At 42.6% G+C, this 25,098-nt stretch overlaps 1 protein-coding gene across 1 annotated transcript in view; it reads left to right on the forward strand.

Annotated features, from left to right (window-relative positions):
- The window catches only part of LOC118942985 (calcium voltage-gated channel auxiliary subunit alpha2delta 4a), a 244,532-nt gene that overhangs the window by 69,353 nt on the left and 150,081 nt on the right, over positions 1 to 25,098 (forward strand). The window contains exons 17-25 of the mRNA XM_090213389.1: positions 2,634 to 2,695; positions 2,818 to 2,885; positions 3,106 to 3,151; positions 3,302 to 3,399; positions 3,494 to 3,587; positions 5,722 to 5,814; positions 18,625 to 18,752; positions 20,102 to 20,176; positions 22,438 to 22,533. Coding sequence (XP_090069515.1) covers positions 2,634 to 2,695; positions 2,818 to 2,885; positions 3,106 to 3,151; positions 3,302 to 3,399; positions 3,494 to 3,587; positions 5,722 to 5,814; positions 18,625 to 18,752; positions 20,102 to 20,176; positions 22,438 to 22,533 — 760 coding nt within the window. The remainder of the gene's footprint in view (positions 1 to 2,633; positions 2,696 to 2,817; positions 2,886 to 3,105; positions 3,152 to 3,301; positions 3,400 to 3,493; positions 3,588 to 5,721; positions 5,815 to 18,624; positions 18,753 to 20,101; positions 20,177 to 22,437; positions 22,534 to 25,098) is intronic.

Consider the following 25,098-nt stretch of genomic DNA (forward strand, 5'->3'; position numbering starts at 1 on the left):
TAACACAGCAGTATACCCAGTACAAGGTGACATTACATAGTTATTATTAACACAGCAGTAGACCCAGTACAAGGTGACATTACATAGTTATTAACACAGCAGTAGTCCCAGTACAAGGTGGCATTACATAGTTATTAACACAGCAGTAGTCCCAGTACAAGGTGACATTACATAGTTATTATTAACACAGCAGTAGACCCAGTACAAGGTGACATTACATAGTTATTAACACAGCAGTAGTCCCAGTACAAGGTGACATTACATAGTTATTATTAACACAGCAGTAGACCCAGTACAAGGTGACATTACATAGTTATTAACACAGCAGTAGACCCAGTACAAGGTGACATTACATAGTTATTAACACAGCAGTAGTCCCAGTACAAGGTGGCATTACATAGTTATTAACACAGCAGTAGACCCAGTACAAGGTGACATTACATAGTTATTAATACAGCAGTAGTCCCAGTACAAGGTGACATTACATAGTTATTAACACAGCAGTAGTCCCAGTACAAGGTGACATTACATAGTTATTAACACAGCAGTAGTCCCAGTACAAGGTGACATTACATAGTTATTAATACAGCAGTAGTCCCAGTACAAGGTGGCATTACATAGTTATTAACACAGCAGTAGTCCCAGTACAAGGTGGCATTACATAGTTATTAACACAGCAGTAGACCCAGTACAAGGTGACATTACATAGTTATTAATACAGCAGTAGTCCCAGTACAAGGTGACATTACATAGTTATTAACACAGCAGTAGTCCCAGTACAAGGTGACATTACATAGTTATTAATACAGCAGTAGTCCCAGTACAAGGTGACATTACATAGTTATTAACACAGCAGTAGTCCCAGTACAAGGTGACATTACATAGTTATTAATACAGCAGTAGTCCCAGTACAAGGTGACATTACATAGTTATTAACACAGCAGTAGTCCCAGTACAAGGTGACATTACATAGTTATTAACACAGCAGTAGTCCCAGTACAAGGTGACATTACATAGTTATTATTAACACAGCAGTAGACCCAGTACAAGGTGACATTACATAGTTATTAACACAGCAGTAGTCCCAGTACAAGGTGACATTACATAGTTATTATTAACACAGCAGTAGACCCAGTACAATGTGACATTACATAGTTATTAACACAGCAGTAGTCCCAGTACAAGGTGACATTACATAGTTATTAACACAGCAGTAGTCCCAGTACAAGGTGACATTACATAGTTATTAACACAGCAGTAGTCCCAGTACAAGGTGACATTACATAGTTATTATTAACACAGCAGTAGTCCCAGTACAAGGTGACATTACATAGTTATTATTAACACAGCAGTAGTCCCAGTACAAGGTGACATTACATAGTTATTTAACACAGCAGTAGTCCCAGTACAAGGTGACATTACATAGTTATTAACACAGCAGTAGTCCCAGTACAAGGTGACATTACATAGTTATTATTAACACAGCAGTAGTCCCAGTACAAGGTGACATTACATAGTTATTATTAACACAGCAGTAGTCCCAGTACAAGGTGACATTACATAGTTATTAACACAGCAGTAGTCCCAGTACAAGGTGACATTACATAGTTATTATTAACACAGCAGTAGTCCCAGTACAAGGTGACATTACATAGTTATTAACACAGCAGTAGTCCCAGTACAAGGTGACATTACATAGTTATTTAACACAGCAGTAGTCCCAGTACAAGGTGACATTACATAGTTATTATTAACACAGCAGTAGTCCCAGTACAAGGTGACATTACATAGTTATTAACACAGCAGTAGACCCAGTACAAGGTGACATTACATAGTTATTATTAACACAGCAGTAGACCCAGTACAAGGTGACATTACATAGTTATTAACACAGCAGTAGTCCCAGTACAAGGTGACATTACATAGTTATTAACACAGCAGTAGTCCCTGTACAAGGTGACATTACATAGTTATTAACACAGCAGTAGTCCCAGTACAAGGTGACATTACATAGTTATTAACACAGCAGTAGTCCCAGTACAAGGTGACATTACATAGTTATTAACACAGCAGTAGTCCCAGTACAAGGTGACATTACATAGTTATTATTAACACAGCAGTAGACCCAGTACAAGGTGACATTACATAGTTATTAACACAGCAGTAGACCCAGTACAAGGTGACATTACATAGTTATTAACACAGCAGTAGTCCCTGTACAAGGTGACATTACATAGTTATTAACACAGCAGTAGTCCCAGTACAAGGTGACATTACATAGTTATTAACACAGCAGTAGTCCCAGTACAAGGTGACATTACATAGTTATTAACACAGCAGTAGTCCCAGTACAAGGTGACATTACATAGTTATTAACACAGCAGTAGACCCAGTACAAGGTGACATTACATAGTTATTAACACAGCAGTAGTCCCAGTACAAGGTGACATTACATAGTTATTATTAACACAGCAGTAGACCCAGTACAAGGTGACATTACATAGTTATTAACACAGCAGTAGACCCAGTACAAGGTGACATTACATAGTTATTAACACAGCAGTAGTCCCAGTGCAAGGTGACATTACATAGAGCCTACTACCACCTTTAAGAGCTGTTTATTCCCCTACCAGAGAAGAGTCATGTTCCTGAAGAATGACTACTTCTACACAACCATCAACGAGACGCCGTTCAGGTTGGTCCAATCAACACGGACAGCGTGACATTCTTCTTCTATGTAGACGTCTCATAAACAGTTATAATGTGGAAAAAAAACAATGGAAACTGTGTCAACGTGTAATGTGTGTGTCTCTACAGTCTTGGCATGGTGCTGACCAGAGGTCACGGTGAATACATCTTCATAGGGAACGTGTCTGTTAGGGAAGGTAAGTCGTCTGTCTTGAACAACAAACACTGCAGTATAACTACTAAACCAGGGTGTTTTCATCCACAGGCCTCTGCAGTATAACTACTAAACTAGGGTGGTATAACTTGTGTCCATCCACAGGCCTCTGCAGTATAACTACTAAACCAGGGTGTTATAACTTGTGTCCATCCACAGGCCTCTGCAGTATAACTACTAAACCAGGGTGTTTTCATCCACAGGTCTCAATGACCTGATGCAGCCAGATGTTTCCATCGCAAATGAGTGGTGAGTGTCTGAGTGATCAGTTTCTCTCCCTATTCTTTCACTCACCAGCAAGCTATGACCTGACTGGTACACTATTACTGGTGTGTGTGTGTGTGTGTGTGTGTGTGTGTGTGTGTGTGTGTGTGTGTGTGTGTGTGTGTGTGTCTCCAGGACCTACTGTGAGACAGACATTGACCCTCACCACCGCAAGCTGACCCAGCTCCAGGCTGTGTTTCGATACCTCACAGGGAAGGAACCTGATCTGGAGTGTGAGCCACCCACAGTACATTCAGATATTAAAACGTCATTTCAGAAAAGAGCCTTAGATTGACCTTTAACAGGAATCTCATTCATGGTCTATAGGTGATGAGGAACTGTTGAGACAGACTCTGTTTGATGCTGTGGTCACAGCCCCCATGGAGGCTTACTGGACAGCATTGATGCTCAACCCATCTGGGTAATTACCATGGATACTACAATACCACACTAGTACACTACCACACTACTACACTGCTATACTACTACAATACCACACTAGTACACTACCACACTACTACACTACTACACTACTACAATACCACACTAGTACACTACCACACTACTACACTGCTATACTACTACACCACTATACTACCACACTACTACACTGCTACACTACTACACTACGATACTACTGTACTACTATACTACTACACTGCTGCACTACCACACCACTACACTACTACACGGCTATACTACTACACGTCTACACTACCACACCACTACAATACTATACTACTACACTACTACACTACGATACTACTGTACTACTGTACTACTATACTACTATACTACTGTACTACTATACTACTATACTACTACACTACCATACTACTACACTACTATACTACTACACTACCATACTACTACACTACGGTACTACTATACTACTACACTGCTACACTACCACACCACCACACTACTACACTACCACACTACCATACTACTACACTGCTATACTACCATACTACTACACTACCACACTGCTATACTACTACACTAACACACTACCACACTACTACACTACCATACTACCATACTACTACACTACCACACTACCACACTACCATACTACTACACTGCTATACTACCATACTACTACACTACCACACTGCTATACTACTACACTACCACACTACCACACTACTATACTACTACACTACCATACTACTACACTGCTATACTACCATACTACTACACTACCACACTGCTATACTACTACACTACCACACTACCACACTACCACACTACTACACTACCATACTACCATACTACTACACTACCACACTACCACACTACCACACTACCATACTACTACACTGCTATACTACCATACTACTACACTACCACACTGCTATACTACTACACTACCACACTACCATACTACTATACTACCATACTATCATACTACCATACTACCACACTACCACACTACTACACTACCATACTACTGCACTACCACACTACCACACTGCTATACTACTACACTACCACACTACCATACTACCACACTACTACACTACTACACTACCACACTACCACACTACTAGACTACCATACTACTACACTGCCACACTACCATACTACTACACAACACTACTACACTACTATACTACCACACTACCGTACTACTACACTACCACACTACTACACAACACTACTATACTACTATACTACAACACTACCACACTACCATACTACTACACAACACTACTACACTACTATACTACTACACTACCACACTACCACACTACCACACTACTAGACTACCACACTACTACACTACTATACAACTATACTACTATACTACTACACTACCACACTACCACACTACCATACTACTACACTACCACACTACCATACTACTACACTACCACACTACTACACAACACTACTACACTACTATACTACTACACTACCACACTACCACACTACTAGACTACCACACTACTACACTACTATACAACTATACTACTATACTACAATACTACTACACTACCACACTACTAGACTACCACACTACTACACTACTATGCAACTATACTACTATACTACAATACTACTACACTACCACACTACCACACTACTACACTACACTTGCACAGTACCAGCACTCTCTGTGGTCACAAGGAGAGTCCTACCAGACAGCCATGATGTTCTATCCATCTGGGTTGGTAACAATGCTGTAACATACCATACTGCCATACTACCACACTACTACACTACCACACTACTATACTACTACACTACCATACTACCATACTACCACACTACCACACTACTATACTACCACACTGCCATACTACCATACTACCACACTACCACCCTGCCATACTACTATACTACCACACTACCATACTACCACACTACAGACAGACATGATGTTCTATCCATCTGGGTTGGTAACAGTGCTGTAACATACCATGTTGCCAATATATCCCATATTTATTATCTGTTGATACATGTTCTACATCCTTGTTTATATTTGAATGTATGTCTGGTTTTCAGCTGTAGTGTTACTGCCCCTCCTTGTCTCTCCTCTGTGTGTTCAGTATGGACGAGGGGGTGGAGACTGCGTTCCTGGGCACCCGGTCTGGTCTGATGAGGGTCACCAGATACGTGGGCATTGAGAAACGTGTTGCCAAGTAAGTCAGGCCTACAGTACTGAAACACACTGGGTTGTCATCTGTTGTTTTACTGGGTTGTCTCTGCTGTACATAGGTGGCTACATTTATTATGGGTGGGTGAGTTGGTGAGTGAGTTGGTGGGTGGGTGAGTGGGTGAGTGAGTTGGTGGGTGGGTGAGTTGGTGGGTGGGTGAGTTGGTGAGTGAGTTGGTGGGTTGGTGAGTTGGTGAGTGAGTGAGTGAGTGAGTGAGTTGGTGGGTGGGTGGGTGGGTGGGTGGGTGGGTGGGTGGGTGGGTGGGTGAGTTGGTGGGTGGGTGGGTGAGTTGGTGGGTGAGTGAGTTGGTGAGTGAGTTGGTGGGTGGGTGGGTGGGTGGATGAGTGAGTTGGTGGGTGAGTTGGTGAGTGAGTGAGTTGGTGAGTGAGTGAGTGAGTTGGTGGGTGGGTGAGTGAGTGAGTCCTTTGTACAGTATAACAGTCAGAAGATACCATGACTGTAGCAGGATGGCTATAAACCACTACCTGCCAAAAGGAGATTTACTCTGTTATTCAGTCTGTCTGTAGAAACTGACTAGTCTGTCTGTAGCCTACTCTACTCTGTTATTCAGTCTGTCGGTAGAAACTGAATTGTCTTTCTATAGCGTACTCTACTCTCAGAGAGACTCTTATCTCTCCAGTAACTGTCCTTGTTAGGGCTCTTCAGGACTCTTCCCTGGCAGTGCCCTCTTGCCAGGCAGGGTTTAGGCTCAGAGTGACTGACACCGCAACATAATCCCACTAGCTATCAGTCATCTGATTGCTCCCGTTACTCATTGTGTAATTCTCCTCTGTGAGGGGGAGTTGTGGGCCAGCAGCTCTTTGTTGACCTTAACAGGTGTATGTCTAGAGTGTCTACAGGGTCCATTAGGAGGCTCTGTGTTTGATGGGTCTGAAGATATCAGCCTGGAGACTGACTGAGTCACCCTATTCCATATGGGCAGTACTTTTGACCGGGCCCTATGGACTCTGGTTTAGAGGTAGTGTATTATATAGGCCCTATGGACTCTGGTTTAGAGGTAGTGTATTATATATGGACTCTGGTTTAGAAGTAGTGTATTATATATGGACTCTGGTTTAGAGGTAGTGTATTATATATGGACTCTGGTTTAGAGGTAGTGTATTATATAGGCCCTATGGACTCTGGTTTAGAGGTAGTGTATTATATAGGCCCTATAGACTCTGGTTTAGAGGTAGTGTATTATATATGGACTCTGGTTTAGAAGTAGTGTATTATATATGGACTCTGGTTTAGAGGTAGTGTATTATATATGGACTCTGGTTTAGAGGTAGTGTATTATATAGGCCCTATGGACTCTGGTTTAGAAGTAGTGTATTATATATGGACTCTGGTTTAGAGGTAGTGTATTATATATGGACTCTGGTTTAGAGGTAGTGTATTATATAGGCCCTATGGACTCTGGTTTAGAGGTAGTGTATTATATATGGACTCTGGTCTAGAGGTAGTGTATTATATATGGACTCTGGTTTAGAGGTAGTGTATTATATATGGACTCTGGTTTAGAGGTAGTGTATTATATAGGCCCTATGGACTCTGGTTTAGAGGTAGTGTATTATATAGGCCCTATAGACTCTGGTTTAGAGGTAGTGTATTATATATTGACTCTGGTTTAGAGGTAGTGTATTATATAGGCCCTATGGACTCTGGTTTAGAGGTAGTGTATTATATAGGCCCTATAGACTCTGGTTTAGAAGTAGTGTATTATATATGGACTCTGGTTTAGAGGTAGTGTATTATATATGGACTCTGGTTTAGAAGTAGTGTATTATATAGGCCCTATAGACTCTGGTTTAGAGGTAGTGTATTATATAGGCCCTATAGACTCTGGTTTAGAGGTAGTGTATTATATATGGACTCTGGTTTAGAGGTAGTGTATTATATATGGACTCTGGTTTAGAGGTAGTGTATTATATATGGACTCTGGTTTAGAGGTAGTGTATTATATATGGACTCTGGTTTAGAAGTAGTGTATTATATATGGACTCTGGTTTAGAAGTAGTGTATTATATATGGACTCTGGTTTAGAGGTAGTGTATTATATAGGCCCTATAGACTCTGGTTTAGAGGTAGTGTATTATATATGGACTCTGGTTTAGAAGTAGTGTATTATATAGGCCCTATAGACTCTGGTTTAGAGGTAGTGTATTATATATGGACTCTGGTTTAGAAGTAGTGTATTATATATGGACTCTGGTTTAGAGGTAGTGTATTATATAGGCCCTATGGACTCTGGTTTAGAGTTAGTGTATTATATAGGCCCTATGGACTCTGGTTTAGAGGTAGTGTATTATATAGGCCCTATAGACTCTGGTTTAGAGGTAGTGTATTATATATGGACTCTGGTTTAGAAGTAGTGTATTATATAGGCCCTATAGACTCTGGTTTAGAGGTAGTGTATTATATATGGACTCTGGTTTAGAGGTAGTGTATTATATATGGACTCTGGTTTAGAGGTAGTGTATTATATATGGACTCTGGTTTAGAGGTAGTGTATTATATATGGACTCTGGTTTAGAAGTAGTGTATTATATATGGACTCTGGTTTAGAAGTAGTGTATTATATATGGACTCTGGTTTAGAGGTAGTGTATTATATAGGCCCTATAGACTCTGGTTTAGAGGTAGTGTATTATATATGGACTCTGGTTTAGAAGTAGTGTATTATATAGGCCCTATAGACTCTGGTTTAGAGGTAGTGTATTATATATGGACTCTGGTTTAGAAGTAGTGTATTATATATGGACTCTGGTTTAGAGGTAGTGTATTATATAGGCCCTATGGACTCTGGTTTAGAGTTAGTGTATTATATAGGCCCTATGGACTCTGGTTTAGAGGTAGTGTATTATATAGGCCCTATAGACTCTGGTTTAGAGGTAGTGTATTATATATGGACTCTGGTTTAGAAGTAGTGTATTATATAGGCCCTATAGACTCTGGTTTAGAGGTAGTGTATTATATATGGACTCTGGTTTAGAAGTAGTGTATTATATATGGACTCTGGTTTAGAGGTAGTGTATTATATATGGACTCTGGTTTAGAAGTAGTGTATTATATATGGACTCTGGTTTAGAGGTAGTGTATTATATATGGACTCTGGTTTAGAGGTAGTGTATTATATAGGCCCTATGGACTCTGGTTTAGAGGTAGTGTATTATATAGGCCCTATAGACTCTGGTTTAGAGGTAGTGTATTATATATGGACTCTGGTTTAGAAGTAGTGTATTATATAGGCCCTATAGACTCTGGTTTAGAGGTAGTGTATTATATATGGACTCTGGTTTAGAAGTAGTGTATTATATATGGACTCTGGTTTAGAGGTAGTGTATTATATAGGCCCTATGGACTCTGGTTTAGAGGTAGTGTATTATATATGGACTCTGGTTTAGAAGTAGTGTATTATAAAGGCCCTATGGACTCTGGTTTAGAGGTAGTGTATTATATAGGCCCTATGGACTCTGGTTTAGAGGTAGTGTATTATATATGGACTCTGGTTTAGAGGTAGTGTATTATATAGGCCCTATGGACTCTGGTTTAGAGGTAGTGTATTATATATGGACTCTGGTTTAGAGGTAGTGTATTATATAGGCCCTATGGACTCTGGTTTAGAGGTAGTGTATTATATATGGACTCTGGTTTAGAAGTAGTGTATTATATATGGACTCTGGTTTAGAGGTAGTGTATTATATAGGCCCTATGGACTCTGGTTTAGAGGTAGTGTATTTTATATGGACTCTGGTTTAGAGGTAGTGTATTATATAGGCCCTATGGACTCTGGTTTAGAGGTAGTGTATTATATATGGACTCTGGTTTAGAGGTAGTGTATTATATATGGACTCTGGTTTAGAGGTAGTGTATTATATATGGACTCTGGTTTAGAGGTAGTGTATTATATAGGCCCTATAGACTCTGGTTTAGAGGTAGTGTATTATATATGGACTCTGGTTTAGAGGTAGTGAATTATATATGGACTCTGGTTTAGAGGTAGTGTATTATATAGGCCCTATAGACTCTGGTTTAGAGGTAGTGTATTATATATGGACTCTGGTTTAGAGGTAGTGTATTATATATGGACTCTGGTTTAGAGGTAGTGTATTATATATGGACTCTGGTTTAGAGGTAGTGTATTATATATGGACTCTGGTTTAGAGGTAGTGTATTATATATGGACTCTGGTTTAGAGGTAGTGTATTATATATGGACTCTGGTTTAGAAGTAGTGTATTATAAAGGTCCTATGGACTCTGGTTTAGAAGTAGTGTATTATATATGGACTCTGGTCTAGAGGTAGTGTATTATATATGGACTCTGGTTTAGAGGTAGTGTATTATATATGGACTCTGGATTAGAAGTAGTGCATTATATATGGACTCTGGTTTAGAGGTAGTGTATTATATAGGCCCTATGGACTCTGGTTTAGAGGTAGTGTATTATATATGGACTCTGGTTTAGAAGTAGTGTATTATATATGGACTCTGGTTTAGAGGTAGTGTATTATATAGGCCCTATGGACTCTGGTTTAGAGGTAGTGTATTATATATGGACTCTGGTTTAGAGGTAGTGTATTATATATGGACTCTGGTTTAGAAGTAGTGTATTATATATGGACTCTGGTTTAGAGGTAGTGTATTATATATGGACTCTGGTTTAGAGGTAGTGTATTATATATGGACTCTGGTTTAGAAGTAGCGTATTATAAAGGGATTAGAGTAGCATTTGGGACCCATCCGTTTGATTTGAAATTTGTTTTGAAAACGTACTTGCCGACTCTGCAAAATGGAGAGTCCCTCTTACAGGGCTGGTGGACAGGGATGGTGGACAGGGATGGTGGACAGGGCTGGTGGACAGGGATGGTGGACAGGGATGGTGGACAGGGATGGTGGACAGGGATGGTGGACAGGGATGGTGGACAGGGAGGGTGGACAGGGATGGTTGACAGGGATGGTTGACAGGGATGGTGGACAGGGATGGTGGACAGGGATGGTGGACAGGGATGGTGGACAGGGATGGTGGACAGGGTTGGTGGACAGGGAGGGTGGACAGGGATGGTTGACAGGGATGGTGGACAGGGATGGTGGACAGGGATGGTTGACAGGGAGGGTGGACAGGGAGGGTGGACAGGGATGGTTGACAGGGATGGTGGACAGGGATGGTGGACAGGGAGGGTGGACAGGGATGGTTGACAGGGATGGTTGACAGGGATGGTGGACAGGGATGGTGGACAGGGATGGTTGACAGGGATGGTGGACAGGGAGGGTGGACAGGGATCGTTGACAGGAATGGTGGACAGGGATGGTGGACAGGGATGGTTGACAGGGATGGTGGACAGGGAGGGTGGACAGGGAGGGTGGACAGGGATGGTGGACAGGGATGGTTGACAGGGATGGTGGACAGGGATGGTGGACAGGGATGGTTGACAGGGATGGTGGACAGGGATGGTGGACAGGGATGGTTGACAGGGATGGTGGACAGGGATGGTGGACAGGGATGGTGGACAGGGATGGTGGACAGGGAGGGTGGACAGGGATGGTTGACAGGGATGGTGGACAGGGATGGTGGACAGGGATGGTGGACAGGGATGGTTGACAGGGATGGTGGACAGGGAGGGTGGACAGGGATGGTTGACAGGGATGGTGGACAGGGATGGTGGACAGGGATGGTTGACAGGGATGGTGGACAGGGAGGGTGGACAGGGAGGGTGGACAGGGATGGTGGACAGGGATGGTGGACAGGGATGGTGGACAGGGAGGGTGGACAGGGAGGGTGGACAGGGATGGTGGACAGGGAGGGTGGACAGGGAGGGTGGACAGGGATGGTGGACAGGGAGGGTGGACAGGGATGGTGGACAGGGATGGTGGACAGGGATGGTGGACAGGGAGGGTGGACAGGGAGGGTGGACAGGGATGGTGGACAGGGATGGTGGACAGGGATGGTGGACAGGGATGGTTGACAGGGATGGTGGACAGGGATGGTGGACAGGGATGGTGGACAGGGATGGTGGACAGGGATGGTTGACAGGGATGGTGGACAGGGATGGTGGACAGGGCTGGTGGACAGGGATGGTGGACAGGGATGGTGGACAGGGAGGGCCGGGTTATTGCTCTTATTGCTGAGGGACGTGTTTGTGTTGTTTCTTTTGTGGAGATATTACCCCTTGAATTGATATTACCTTTAGCCCCTTGAATTGATATTACATTCAGAAATATGCTCCTGTGGACTATCATGGCCCTCTAGTGGGTGATGAAGGTACTGCCGGGTCCACTGGCGGTTGGTGGAACCTTAATTGGGGAGGACAGGCTTGTGGTACTGGCTGGAGCGACATTAGTGGAATGGTATCACATATATCAATCACACGGTTTCCATGTGTTTGAGGCCATTCCATTCGCTCCTTCCAGCCATTATTATGAGTCGTCCTCCCCTCATCAGCCTCTTCTGGTCGGGGCATCTAGGTTGTCCAATACAGTAGAGGAGAGTGGGGTAAGATGAGACATTCTTTACATTCAGCATCACTCTGTCATAGGAAAGTAAAGTTACAGTAAACATATCTTGTCTGCAGGACAGGGTAAATTAAGCCACCTACAAATGTCTGTACAGAATATTACCACTACCATTTTAAAACCATGTCTTATCTTTATTTCTTAAACACAATTCGTCACAATTGCTTTTTTTTGTGTGTCTTTTTATGGCTCTTTTAACACAGGCTTCATACCTAACAAACACTTTGTGATTTGTAATCACTTTTAACCCAGGCCCTGTTGTTACCTCATATCCCAGAGATAGTACCTTGCATTACGCCTGGGAAGAAAACACTTCAATTTGATCAACTTACCTCATGGCCATTGGCTCAATTTACCTCATGGCCATTGGCTCAATTTACCTCATGGCCATTGGCTCAATTTACCTCAAGGCAAACCTTTTGACTATATTAGCCCACACAGCTACAATGATGACCTTTCATGCCAGGTTTAGGACCTCATATTGAAGCTGATATAGACCCCAACTGATGCATAGAACAATCCTAAAACGATCTACTTAGTTTTAGATACCAGCATTATGAAACCTACTGTATAACAACACATTCGTTTGACTTGGGGAAAGTCTGGTTTTTTGACCTACTGTAACTTCCTTGCCCCTTTTTCCATGTGGTTTCTTCCTTCACTGACTCCATGAAATGAAGACCTCTTTCTAAATATTTGGTTAAATGATTCATGTGGTGTATTGTTTCCTAGAAACAAGGGTAGCTCAACTTACCCCTTTGGATCAATTTACCCCTTTGGCTCAACTTACCCCTTTGGCTCAATTTACCCCTTTGGCTCAATTTACCCCATTGGCTCAATTTACCACATGGCTCAATTGACCCCTTTGGCTCAATTTACCCCTTTGGATCAATTTACCCCTTTGGCTCAATTTACCCCTTTGGATCAATTTACCACATGGCTCAATTTACCCCTTTGGCTCAATTTACCCCTTTGGATCAATTTACCCCTTTGGCTCAATTTACCCCTTTGGATCAATTTACCACATGGCTCAATTTACCCCTTTGGCTCAATTTACCCCTTTGGATCAATTTACCACATGGATCAATTTACCCCTTTGGCTCAATTTACCCCTTTGGCTCAATTTACCCCTTTGGATCAATTTACCCCTTTGGATCAATTTACCCCTTTGGCTCAATTTCCCCCTTTGGCTCAATTTCCCACATGGATCAATTTACCCCTTTGGCTCAATTTACCCCTTTGGCTCAATTTGCCCCTTTAGCTCAATTTACCCCTTTGGCTCAATTTACCACATGGATCAATTTACCCCTTTGGCTCAATTTACCACATGGCTCAATTTACCCCTTTGGATCAATTTACCCCTTTGGCTCAATTTACCCCTTTGGCTCAATTTACCCCTTTGGATCAATTTACCCCTTTGGATCAATTTACCCCTTTGGCTCAATTTACCTCGTTGGCTCAATTTACCCCTTTGGCTCAATTTACCCCTTTGGCTCAATTTACCCCTTTGGCTCAATTTACCACATGGCTCAATTTACCCCTTTGGATCAATTTACCACATGGATCAATTTACCTCTTTGGCTCAATTTACCCCTTTGGCTCAATTTACCCCTTTGGCTCAATTTACCACATGGCTCAATTTACCCCTTTGGCTCAATTTACCCCTTTGGATCAATTTACCACATGGATCAATTTACCCCTTTGGCTCAATTTACCCATTTGGCTCAATTTACCCCTTTGGCTCAATTTACCCCTTTGGATCAATTTACCCCTTTGGATCAATTTACCCCTTTGGCTCAATTTACCCCTTTGGCTCAATTTCCCACATGAATCAATTTACCCCTTTGGCTCAATTTACCCCTTTGGCTCAATTTGCCCCTTTAGCTCAATTTACCCCTTTGGCTCAATTTACCACATGGATCAATTTACCCCTTTGGCTCAATTTACCCCTTTGGATCAATTTACCCCTTTGGCTCAATTTACCACATGGTTCAATTTACCCCTTTGGTTCAATTTACCCCTTTGGCTCAATTTACCCCTTTGGCTCAATTTACCCCTTTGGATCAATTTACCCCTTTGGATCAATTTACCCCTTTGGCTCAATTTACCTCTTTGGCTCAATTTACCCCTTTGGCTCAATTTACCCCTTTGGCTCAATTTACCCCTTTGGATCAATTTACCCCTTTGGATCAATTTACCCCTTTGGCTCAATTTACCTCTTTGGCTCAATTTACCCCACTCTCCCCTCTACACACTGCTTCAACAACACATTGTTCTTCTGACATGGTTTCTTTCTGAATCTGGCTAACTCTCTGTATTTTACCATGTACCCCTCACCCCTTCTTGTGACCTGTGACCCTCCCAACTCCTGTGTTTCCAGACCAAAGGTCTTCTCCAAGTCAGTACATGACAGAAAATGACCTGATTTTGGTTCATTTTGGTCTTAAAGGTTTATTTTCGTTGCAAAAAGCAAGCTTCAATGGACCGGCTTCTGCATCTCTATCCCTTGCAGAAGCAAAGCTTTTAACTAGGACCAAGACAGTAGATTATAATCCTGTAGATCCTATCCCAGCGATAATGCCTTGCATTACACACGGCAAGAAAACCCTTCAATTTGCTCAACTTGCCATTGGCTCAATCATTGGCTCAATTTACCCCAAACATTTGGACTATATTAGCCCACGCAGCTACAACTATAATGATGACCTTTCATGCCAGGTTTAGGACCTCATATTGAAGCTGATATAGACCCCAACTAATGTATAGAACAATCTTAAAATGATCTACTTTGGTTTAGTTAAAGCTTTTAACTAGTACCGAGACAGTAGATTATAATCCTGTTGATCATTTTAACTAGGACCAAAACAGTAGATTATAATCGTGTAGATCATTTTAACCAAGACCAAGACAGTAGATTATAATCCTGTAGGTCATTTTAACTAGGACCAAGACAGTAGATTATAATCCTGTAGATCATTTTAACTAGGACCAAGACAGTAGATTATAATCCTGCAGGTCATTTTAACTAGGACCAAGACAGTAGATTATAATCCTGTAGATCATTTTAACTAGGACCAAGACAGTAGATTATAATCCTGTAGATCATTTTAACTAGGACCAAGACAGTAGATTATAATCCTGTAGATCATTTTAACTAGGACCAAGACAGTAGATTATAATCCTGTAGGTCATTTTAACTAGGACCAAGACAGTAGATTATAATCCTGTAGATCATTTTAACTAGGACCAAGACAGTAGATTATAATCCTGCAGGTCATTTTAACTAGGACCAAGACAGTAGATTATAATCCTGTAGATCATTTTAACTAGGACCAAGACAGTAGATTATAATCCTGTAGATCATTTTAACTAGGACCAAGACAGTAGATTATAATCCTGTAGATCATTTTAACTAGGACCAAGACAGTAGATTATAATCCTGTAGATCATTTTAACTAGGACCAAGACAGTAGATTATAATCCTGTAGATCATTTTAACTAGGACCAAGACAGTAGATTATAATCCTGTAGATCATTTTAACTAGGACCAAGACAGTAGATTATAATCCTGTAGATCATTTTAACTAGGACCAAGACAGTAGATTATAATCCTGTAGATCATTTTAACTAGGACCAAGACAGTAGATTATAATCCTGTAGGTCATTTTAACTAGGACCAAGACAGTAGATTATAATCCTGTAGATCATTTTAACTAGGACCAAGACAGTAGATTATAATCCTGTAGATCATTTTAACTAGGACCAAGACAGTAGATTATAATCCTGCAGGTCATTTTAACTAGGACCAAGACAGTAGATTATAATCCTGTAGATCATTTTAACTAGGACCAAGACAGTAGATTATAATCCTGTAGATCATTTTAACTAGGACCAAGACAGTAGATTATAATCCTGTAGATCATTTTAACTAGGACCAAGACAGTAGATTATAATCCTGTAGATCATTTTAACTAGGACCAAGACAGTAGATTATAATCCTGTAGATCATTTTAACTAGGACCAAGACAGTAGATTATAATCCTGTAGATCATTTTAACTAGGACCAAGACAGTAGATTATAATCCTGTAGATCATTTTAACTAGGACCAAGACAGTAGATTATAATCCTGTAGATCATTTTAACTAGGACCAAGACAGTAGATTATAATCCTGTAGATCATTTTAACTAGGACCAAGACAGTAGATTATAATCCTGTAGATCCTATCCCAGCGATAATGCCTTGCATTACACACGACAAGAAAACCCTTCAATTTGCTCAACTTGCCATTGGCTCAATCATTGGCTCAATTTACCCCAAACATTTGGACTATATTAGCCCACGCAGCTACAACTATAATGATGACCTTTCATGCCAGGTTTAGGACCTCATATTGAAGCTGATATAGACCCCAACTAATGTATAGAACAATCTTAAAATGATCTACTTTGGTTTAGTTAAAGCTTTTAACTAGTACCGAGACAGTAGATTATAATCCTGTTGATCATTTTAACTAGGACCAAGACAGTAGATTATAATCCTGTAGATCAATTTAACCAAGACCAAAACAGTAGATTATAATCCTGTAGGTCATTTTAACTAGGGCCAAGACAGTAGATTATAATCCTGTAGATCATTTTAACTAGGACCAAGACAGTAGATTATAATCCTGTAGGTCATTTTAACTAGGACCAAGACAGTAGATTATAATCCTGTAGGTAATTTTAACTAGGACCAAGACAGTAGATTATAATCCTGTAGATCATTTTAACTAGGACCAAGACAGTAGATTATAATCCTGTAGGTCATTTTAACTAGGACCAAGACAGTAGATTATAATCCTGTAGGTCATTTTAACTAGGACCAAGACAGTAGATTATAATCCTGTAGATCCCATCCCAGCGATAATGCCTTGCATTACACACGGCAAGAAAACCCTTCAATTTGCTCAACTTGCCATTGGCTCAATCATTGGCTCAATTTACCCCAAACATTTTGACTATATTAGCCCACGCAGCTACAACTATAATGATGACCTTTCATGCCAGGTTTAAGTCCTCATATTAAAGTTTATATAGACCCCAACTAATGTATAGAACAATCTTAAAATTATCTACTTTGGTTTAGTTAAAGCTTTTAACTAATACCGAGACAGTAGATTATAATCCTGTTGATCATTTTAACTAGGACCAAGACAGTAGATTATAATCCTGTAGGTCATTTTAACTAGGACCAAAACAGATTAGAATCCTGTAGATCATTTTAACTAGGACCAAGACAGTAGATTATAATCCTGTAGGTCATTTTAACTAGGACCAAGACAGTAGATTATAATCCTGTAGATCATTTTAACTAGGACCAAGACAGTAGATTATAATCCTGTAGATCATTTTAACTAGGACCAAGACAGTAGATTATAATCCTGTAGATCATTTTAACTAGGACCAAGACAGTAGATTATAATCCTGTAGGTCATTTTAACTAGGACCAAGACAGTAGATTATAATCCTGCAGGTCATTTTAACTAGGACCAAGACAGTAGATTATAATCCTGCAGGTCATTTTAACTAGGACCAAGACAGTAGATTATAATCCTGTAGATCATTTTAACTAGGACCAAGACAGTAGATTATAATCCTGTAGATCATTTTAACTAGGACCAAGACAGTAGATTATAATCCTGCAGGTCATTTTAACTAGGACCAAGACAGTAGATTATAATCCTGTAGATCATTTTAACTAGGACCAAGACAGTAGATTATAATCCTGCAGGTCATTTTAACTAGGACCAAGACAGTAGATTATAATCCTGCAGGTCATTTTAACTAGGACCAAGACAGTAGATTATAATCCTGTAGGTCATTTTAACTAGGACCAAGACAGTAGATTATAATCCTGTAGGTCATTTTAACTAGGACCAAGACAGTAGATTATAATCCTGTAGGTCATTTTAACTAGGACCAAGACAGTAGATTATAATCCTGTAGATCATTTTAACTAGGACCAAGACAGTAGATTATAATCCTGTAGGTCATTTTAACTAGGACCAAGACAGTAGATTATAATCCTGTAGATCCCAGCCTGCCTTCCTCGCTCTGCACTGGCTTCTTGATTTCAACATTTTGGCAACACTTTATGAAAGCTTTCATTAAAAAGCCTTTTAAACGCTTATAGATGTTTACAAATGCTCATAAATGTTTTTTTTATATATTTGATTGATTACTTATTAAATCAATAAGTAATCATTTGTATCGGTGTTACACCCAATTCTGACCCCTCACAGGAAATTCCTGTCTCCGTCGGACAAGGAGAACATCTTTACGATGGACCACTTCCCCGTGTGGTATCGCCGCGCTGCAGAGTACCCTGCCGGCAAGTTCCTGTACTACATCCCCAAAGAGGACACCAGAGGTAGGGACTACTTTCTCTCTGCTCCACCACACACTGTTGTGATTGTCTTGTAACAGTACAATAACCACCTTATTTATACCCATATGGAGTCTGGGACAACAACTGAACAGTTACACCAGGAGTAGGAACTACTTTCTACTTTCAGAGGTAGGGACTACTTTCTACTTTCAGAGGTAGGGACTACTTTCTACTTTCAGAGGTAGGGACTACTTTCTACTTTCAGAGGTAGGGACTACTTTCTACTTTCAGAGGTAGGGACTACTTTCTACTTTCAGAGGTAGGGACTACTTTCTACTTTCAGAGGTAGGGACTACTTTCTACTTTCAGAGGTAGGGACTACTTTCTACTTTCAGAGGTAGGGACTACTTTCTACTTTCAGAGGTAGGGACTACTTTCTACTTTCAGAGGTAGGGACTACTTTCTCTCTGTTCTCCCACTCTGTCGCCAGGGCAAGTTGGCCAGTTAATCAATAAATGCCATTAAGCGAAGACTTTTATCCAAAAGGATGAAAACGCCATGCTCTACCAACTGAGCTACAGAGGATCAATAGCTGTCCGGTTTGTGAGACTGTCTTGTCAAAGTACAATAACCACCTAATACAATGTCCTTGTGGAGTTTAAATAAACTGAATAGATACACCAAAGGTAGGGACTACTTTCTCTCTGCTCCCACGCAGATACAGTCGCCATGGCAACCCCCCAGCCTAGCAACCGCCAGCAGGGACAGACAGCGAGCCCCTTTATCTAGGCGGTGTCCCGAGTGGCACCCTATTCCCCATGTAGTGCACTACTTTTGTCCAGGGTTCACAGAGACCCACAGGGAATAGGGTAGCATTTGGGATCCATATTTACTCTCTAAACATTATTCAGCAGCTACCTTAGTGGCTGTGGTGAATTTCCATTTTTATAAACCCAGACACGATCAATAGCTTTCCTGTTTGTGATTGTCTTGTAACAGAACAATAAGCACCCAATACAGACAGACAGTCTGGGACTAAAGCACAACAGTACAGGAAGATGTAACATCTATTCTGTCTGGTGTGACGGCAGGGTGTATGTGTAAGTTGGTCACAGACCTAATCACCATCATCACATGTAAATCCTTCTTTGTGAAAGTGTCGGTTGGGGATCTTAGTATGTTGGTAGGACATTACCCATGGTATGAGGGTATAGACAGTCAACTCTATTAAAGGACTTTTAACGTGGTGGTCTCTGCCGTGTCCCTGTGAGGCCACTGAAAGAGTCCTGGTCTGGTGTCCTCATCAGATGTGTTCAGAGACCATAATGTCCCCCAGTGTAGTTGTGTGATGTGGTGGCCTCTGAAAGAGTCCTGCATGGTGTCCTCATCAGATGTGTTCAGGGACTATGAGGAGGACCACAGCGCCACCTCCAGCCCGGATGACCTTGCGCAGGAGGACGAGGAGGGTATTTCAATTAAACAGCCCGTCTCTACCTGGCTCCCTTACCGGCATGTCTCACAGTCCCTTCTCTCTCTTTCTCTCATCTCTCTTTCTCCTTTTTCTCTCTCTCTCGGCTTCTACCTGTCTTTACCTCTCTCCATCTCTCTGTCTCGATTCCAAACACTATCTCTCTCCTACTCTCTTTCTCTCTCTGTCTCTCTCTTTCTGTCTCTCTATTTATCTCTATCCAATCATCTTCCTCTCTCTCTCTCTCTCTCTCTCTCTCTCTCTCTCTCTCTCTCTCTGTCTCTCTCTCTGTCTCTCTCGCTGCCTCTCTCTCTCTATTTCTCTCTGTTTCACTCTCTGTCTCTGTCTCTCTCTCTCTCTCTCTCTCTCTGTCTCTCTCACTCTCTGTCTCTCTCTCTCTCTCTCTCGCTCTCTGTCTCTCTCTCTCTCTCTCTGCACGAGTCCTCTCTACATTGTGTAGGCTGTAGTGTCACTGTTAGCAGCAGAGCTGAACTGCATGGTCTTGTTGTGAAGTCAGTAATATAGCTCTCCATTTTCTCTCCTGACGTCTATGGGATGATGAATGTGGGCGGGGGAGGGCACGGGGAGTCAAGGAGGAGATGAAGGACATTTCATTATGTGTCTCTAAGTACATCGCTTAGAGTATGAATTGACCATTTCATCTAGTAGACAGACAGACAGACACTTGTGTTAGACAGTGGGTTGTCTCTGCTGTAAAGCAGGCCTGGGGAGCCTTAACATTCAACCATGTAGTGTCTGTCTGTCTCTACTGACATCCCTGCAGCTCAAAGCCTGATATCAATCCCCCCGGTGAGACAGTACAGACGGACGGATGGGCAGACAGACAGACGGACGGATGGGCAGACAAACAGACAGACAGATAGATGGGCAGACAGATAGACGGGCAGGCAGGCAGACAGATAGACGGGCAGGCAGGCAGACAGACGGGCAGGCAGACAGACAGACAGACGGGCAGGCAGGCAGACAGACAGACGGCCGGGCGGGCAGACAGACAGACAGACGGGCAGACGGGCAGGCAGACAGATGAACGGACAGATAGACAGGCAGGCAGACAGATAGACGGGCAGACAGACAAACGGACAGGTAGACAGATAGACGGGCAGGCAGACAGATAGACGGGCAGGCAGACAGATAGACAGACAGACGGACAGACGGGCAGGCAGAAAGATAGGCAGGCAGGCAGGCGGGCAGACAGACAGACATAGCCTTGTAACCAGGGAAACCAGGCATGACACCCTCTTCATTTACAACTACAAGCAGTTAACACAGCACCTCTACCCCACAGGGGGTTGGTGGCACCTTAATTGGGGAGGACTGGGCTCGTGGTAATGGCTGGACCGGAATCAGTGGAATGGTATCAAATACATCAGACACATGGTTTCCATGGTTTCCAAGTGTTTGATAACATTCCATTCGCTCCGTTCCAGCCACTATTATGAGCCGTCCTCCCCTCAGCAGCCTCCACTGATCCACCCACACACACACACACACACACACACACACACACACACACTTACAAAATAAATATGACACGCTAGTATTTAATTTACATTGTAAATATTGATTGTAAATGGATGGCACACACACACACACACACACACACACACACACACACACGATGAGTCACCAGTCACAGAGTCATTCATTGAGGCTAATTAGATTTACTCACATTGTTTGTATCACGGTAATACAGTGTTATTTCCCTGACAGTGAATGGATAGATTGCATGAGTGAGTGTTGTCATGGTTGCATCCCAAATACCGTCCTATACCCTTTACAGTGCACTACTGTGGACCGGGGCTCATAGGGAATGAGGTGCCATGGGTCGCACACCATGTTACATTGAATTGCATGACATTAACGTGGCATTTATGCAGAGTTCATAAATGATCTGCCTGTTTGAATCATTTAGTGTAAAGTCCGGCCTGCTGTAATGGATGGAGGGCCTCAGACATAACACACGGGTTTGAATGTCTGGCTGTTTTCTTAACGTGGTTCTGGAGACCCAAAGGTCTGCACGGTTTAGTCCCGACACATGTTATTCACACCTAATCAACTAATAATAAAATCAACAAATGGTTTTGTCGCTAACCGAAAGCGTTGCTATCAAGTCCTTGGCTGACTGATTAGTTGTATCAGCCAGGTGTGTGCTGGGCAGGAGCTAAACCCTGCACCCTTTTGGTCCCCCATGTTCACCATGTACAAACCCTCTGGACCTCTGTGTTGGGGTTCTGAGAGCTGTCTCTATTTCTATATCAGATACGTCAGGGAGGATGGTGATCGCCACCACAGCTGTGACTGTCACCGTGGGCAAGAAGACTGCAGTGGCAGGAGGTAGGAACAATTATCTCTTTTACATCTCTTGCTCTCTCGCTCTCTTGTTTTCTTGCTCTCTTGTTCTCTCGCTCTCTTGTTTTCTTGCTCTCTTGTTCTCTCTGTCTCTCCCTCGCTCCCTTGCTCTCTTGTTCTCTCGCTCTGTCTCTCTCTTGCTCTCTCCCTCGCTCTCATTCTCTGTGTCTCCCTCACTCCCTCGCTCTCTTGTTCTCTTGTTCTCTCTGTCTCTCTCGCTCTCTCCCTCGGTCTCTCGCTTTCTTTCTTTCTTTCTTTCTTTCTTTCAAGCTGCTTTTGGTATCTGTTGGGCAATGATTGACAACCATTCATGCTGGCTGTTGTGGTTGTGGACAGGACCACCTATAGACAGAGACTTTTTAATATGCTTTGTAGTATGTCTCTCTGAGTAGTGTCTCTACTACTAAAGGTTGTCATTAATATGTCTCTCTGAGTAGTGTCTCTACTACTATAGGTTGTCATTAATATGTCTCTCTGAGTAGTGTCTCTACTACTAAAGGTTGTCATTAATATGTCTCTCTGAGTAGTGTCTCTACTACTATAGGTTGTCATTAATATGTCTCTCTGAGTAGTGTCTCTACTACTAAAGGTTGTCATTAATATACTCTCCAGGTCCATACCCAAACAGTTCGAACTACTAATTTTGAAAATTACTCTCTCCAGAAATAAGTCTCTCACTGTTGCCGCCTGCTACCGACCCCCCTCAGCTCCCAGCTGTGCCCTGGACACCATTTGTGAATTGATCGCCCCCCATCTAGCTTCAGAGTTTGTTCTGTTAGGTGACCTAAACTGGGATATGCTTAACACCCCGGCAGTCCTACAATCTAAGCTAGATGCCCTCAATCTCACTCAAATCATCAAGGAACCCACCAGGTACAACCCTAACTCTGTAAACAAGGGCACCCTCATTGACGTCATCCTGACCAACTGGCCCTCCAAATACACCTCCGCTGTCTACAACCAGGATCTCAGCGATCACTGCCTCATTGCCTGTATCCGCTACGGAGCCGCAGTCAAACGACCACCCCTCATCACTGTCAAACGCTCCCTAAAACACTTCTGTGAGCAGGCCTTTCTAATCGACCTGGCCCGGGTATCCTGGAAGGACATTGACCTCATCCCGTCAGTTGAGGATGCCTGGTCTTTCTTTAAAAGTAACTTCCTCACCATTTTAGATAAGCATGCTCCGTTCAAAAAATGCAGAACTAAGAACAGATATAGCCCCTGGTTCACTCCAGACCTGACTGCCCTCGACCAGCACAAAAACATCCTGTGGCGGACTGCGCTAACATCGAATAGTCCCCGCGATATGCAACTGTTCAGGGAAGTCAGGAACCAATACACACAGTCAGTCAGGAAAGCTAAAGCCAACTTCTTCAGGCAGAAGTTTGCATCCTGTAGCTCCAACTCCAAAAAGTTCTGGGACACTGTGAAGTCCATGGAGAACAAGAGCACCTCCTCCCAGCTGCCCACTGCACTGAGACTAGGTAACATGGTCACCACCGATAAATCCATGATTATCGAAAACTTCAACAAGCATTTCTCAACGGCTGGCCATGCCTTCCGCCTGGCTACTCCAACCTCGGACAACAGCTCCCCCCCCCCCGCAGCTACTCGCCCAAGCCTCTCCAGGTTCTCCTTTACCCAAATCCAGATAGCAGATGTCCTGAAAGAGCTGCAAAACCTGGACCCGTACAAATCAGCTGGGCTGGACAATCTGGACCCTCTATTCCTGAAACTATCCGCCGCCATTGTCGCAACCCCTATTACCAGCCTGTTCAACCTCTCTTTCATATCGTCTGAGATCCCCAAGGAGTGGAAAGCTGCCGCAGTCATCCCCCTCTTCAAAGGGGGCGACACCCTGGACCCAAATTGTTACAGACCTATATCCATCCTGCCCTGCCTATCTAAGGTCTTCGAAAGCCAAGTCAACAAACAGGTCACTGACCATCTTGAATCCCACCGTACCTTCTCCGCTGTGCAATCTGGTTTCCGAGCCGGTCACGGGTGTACCTCAGCCACGCTCAAGGTACTAAACGATATCATAACCGCCATCGATAAAAGACAGTACTGTGCAGCCGTCTTCATAGACCTTGCCAAGGCTTTCGACTCTGTCAATCACCGTATTCTTATCGGCAGACTCAGTAGCCTCGGTTTTTCGGATGACTGCCTTGCCTGGTTCACCAATTACTTTGCAGACAGAGTTCAGTGTGTCAAATCGGAGGGCATGCTGTCCGGTCCTCTGGCAGTCTCTATGGGGGTGCCACAGGGTTCAATTCTCGGGCCGACTCTTTTCTCTGTATATATCAATGATGTTTCTCATGCTGCGGGCGATTCCCTGATCCACCTCTACGCAGACGACACCATTCTATATACTTCCGGCCCGTCCTTGGACACTGTGCTATCTAACCTCCAAACGAGCTTCAATGCCATACAGCACTCCTTCCGTGGCCTCCAACTGCTCTTAAACGCTAGTAAAACCAAATGCATGCTTTTCAACCGTTCGCTGCCTGCACCCGCACGCCTGACCAGCATCACCACCCTGGATGG

This window comes from Oncorhynchus mykiss, chromosome 21 (genome assembly GCF_057628025.1).
Source record: "Oncorhynchus mykiss isolate SJ-2025 chromosome 21, ASM5762802v1, whole genome shotgun sequence".
NCBI classification, from domain to species: domain Eukaryota; kingdom Metazoa; phylum Chordata; class Actinopteri; order Salmoniformes; family Salmonidae; genus Oncorhynchus; species Oncorhynchus mykiss.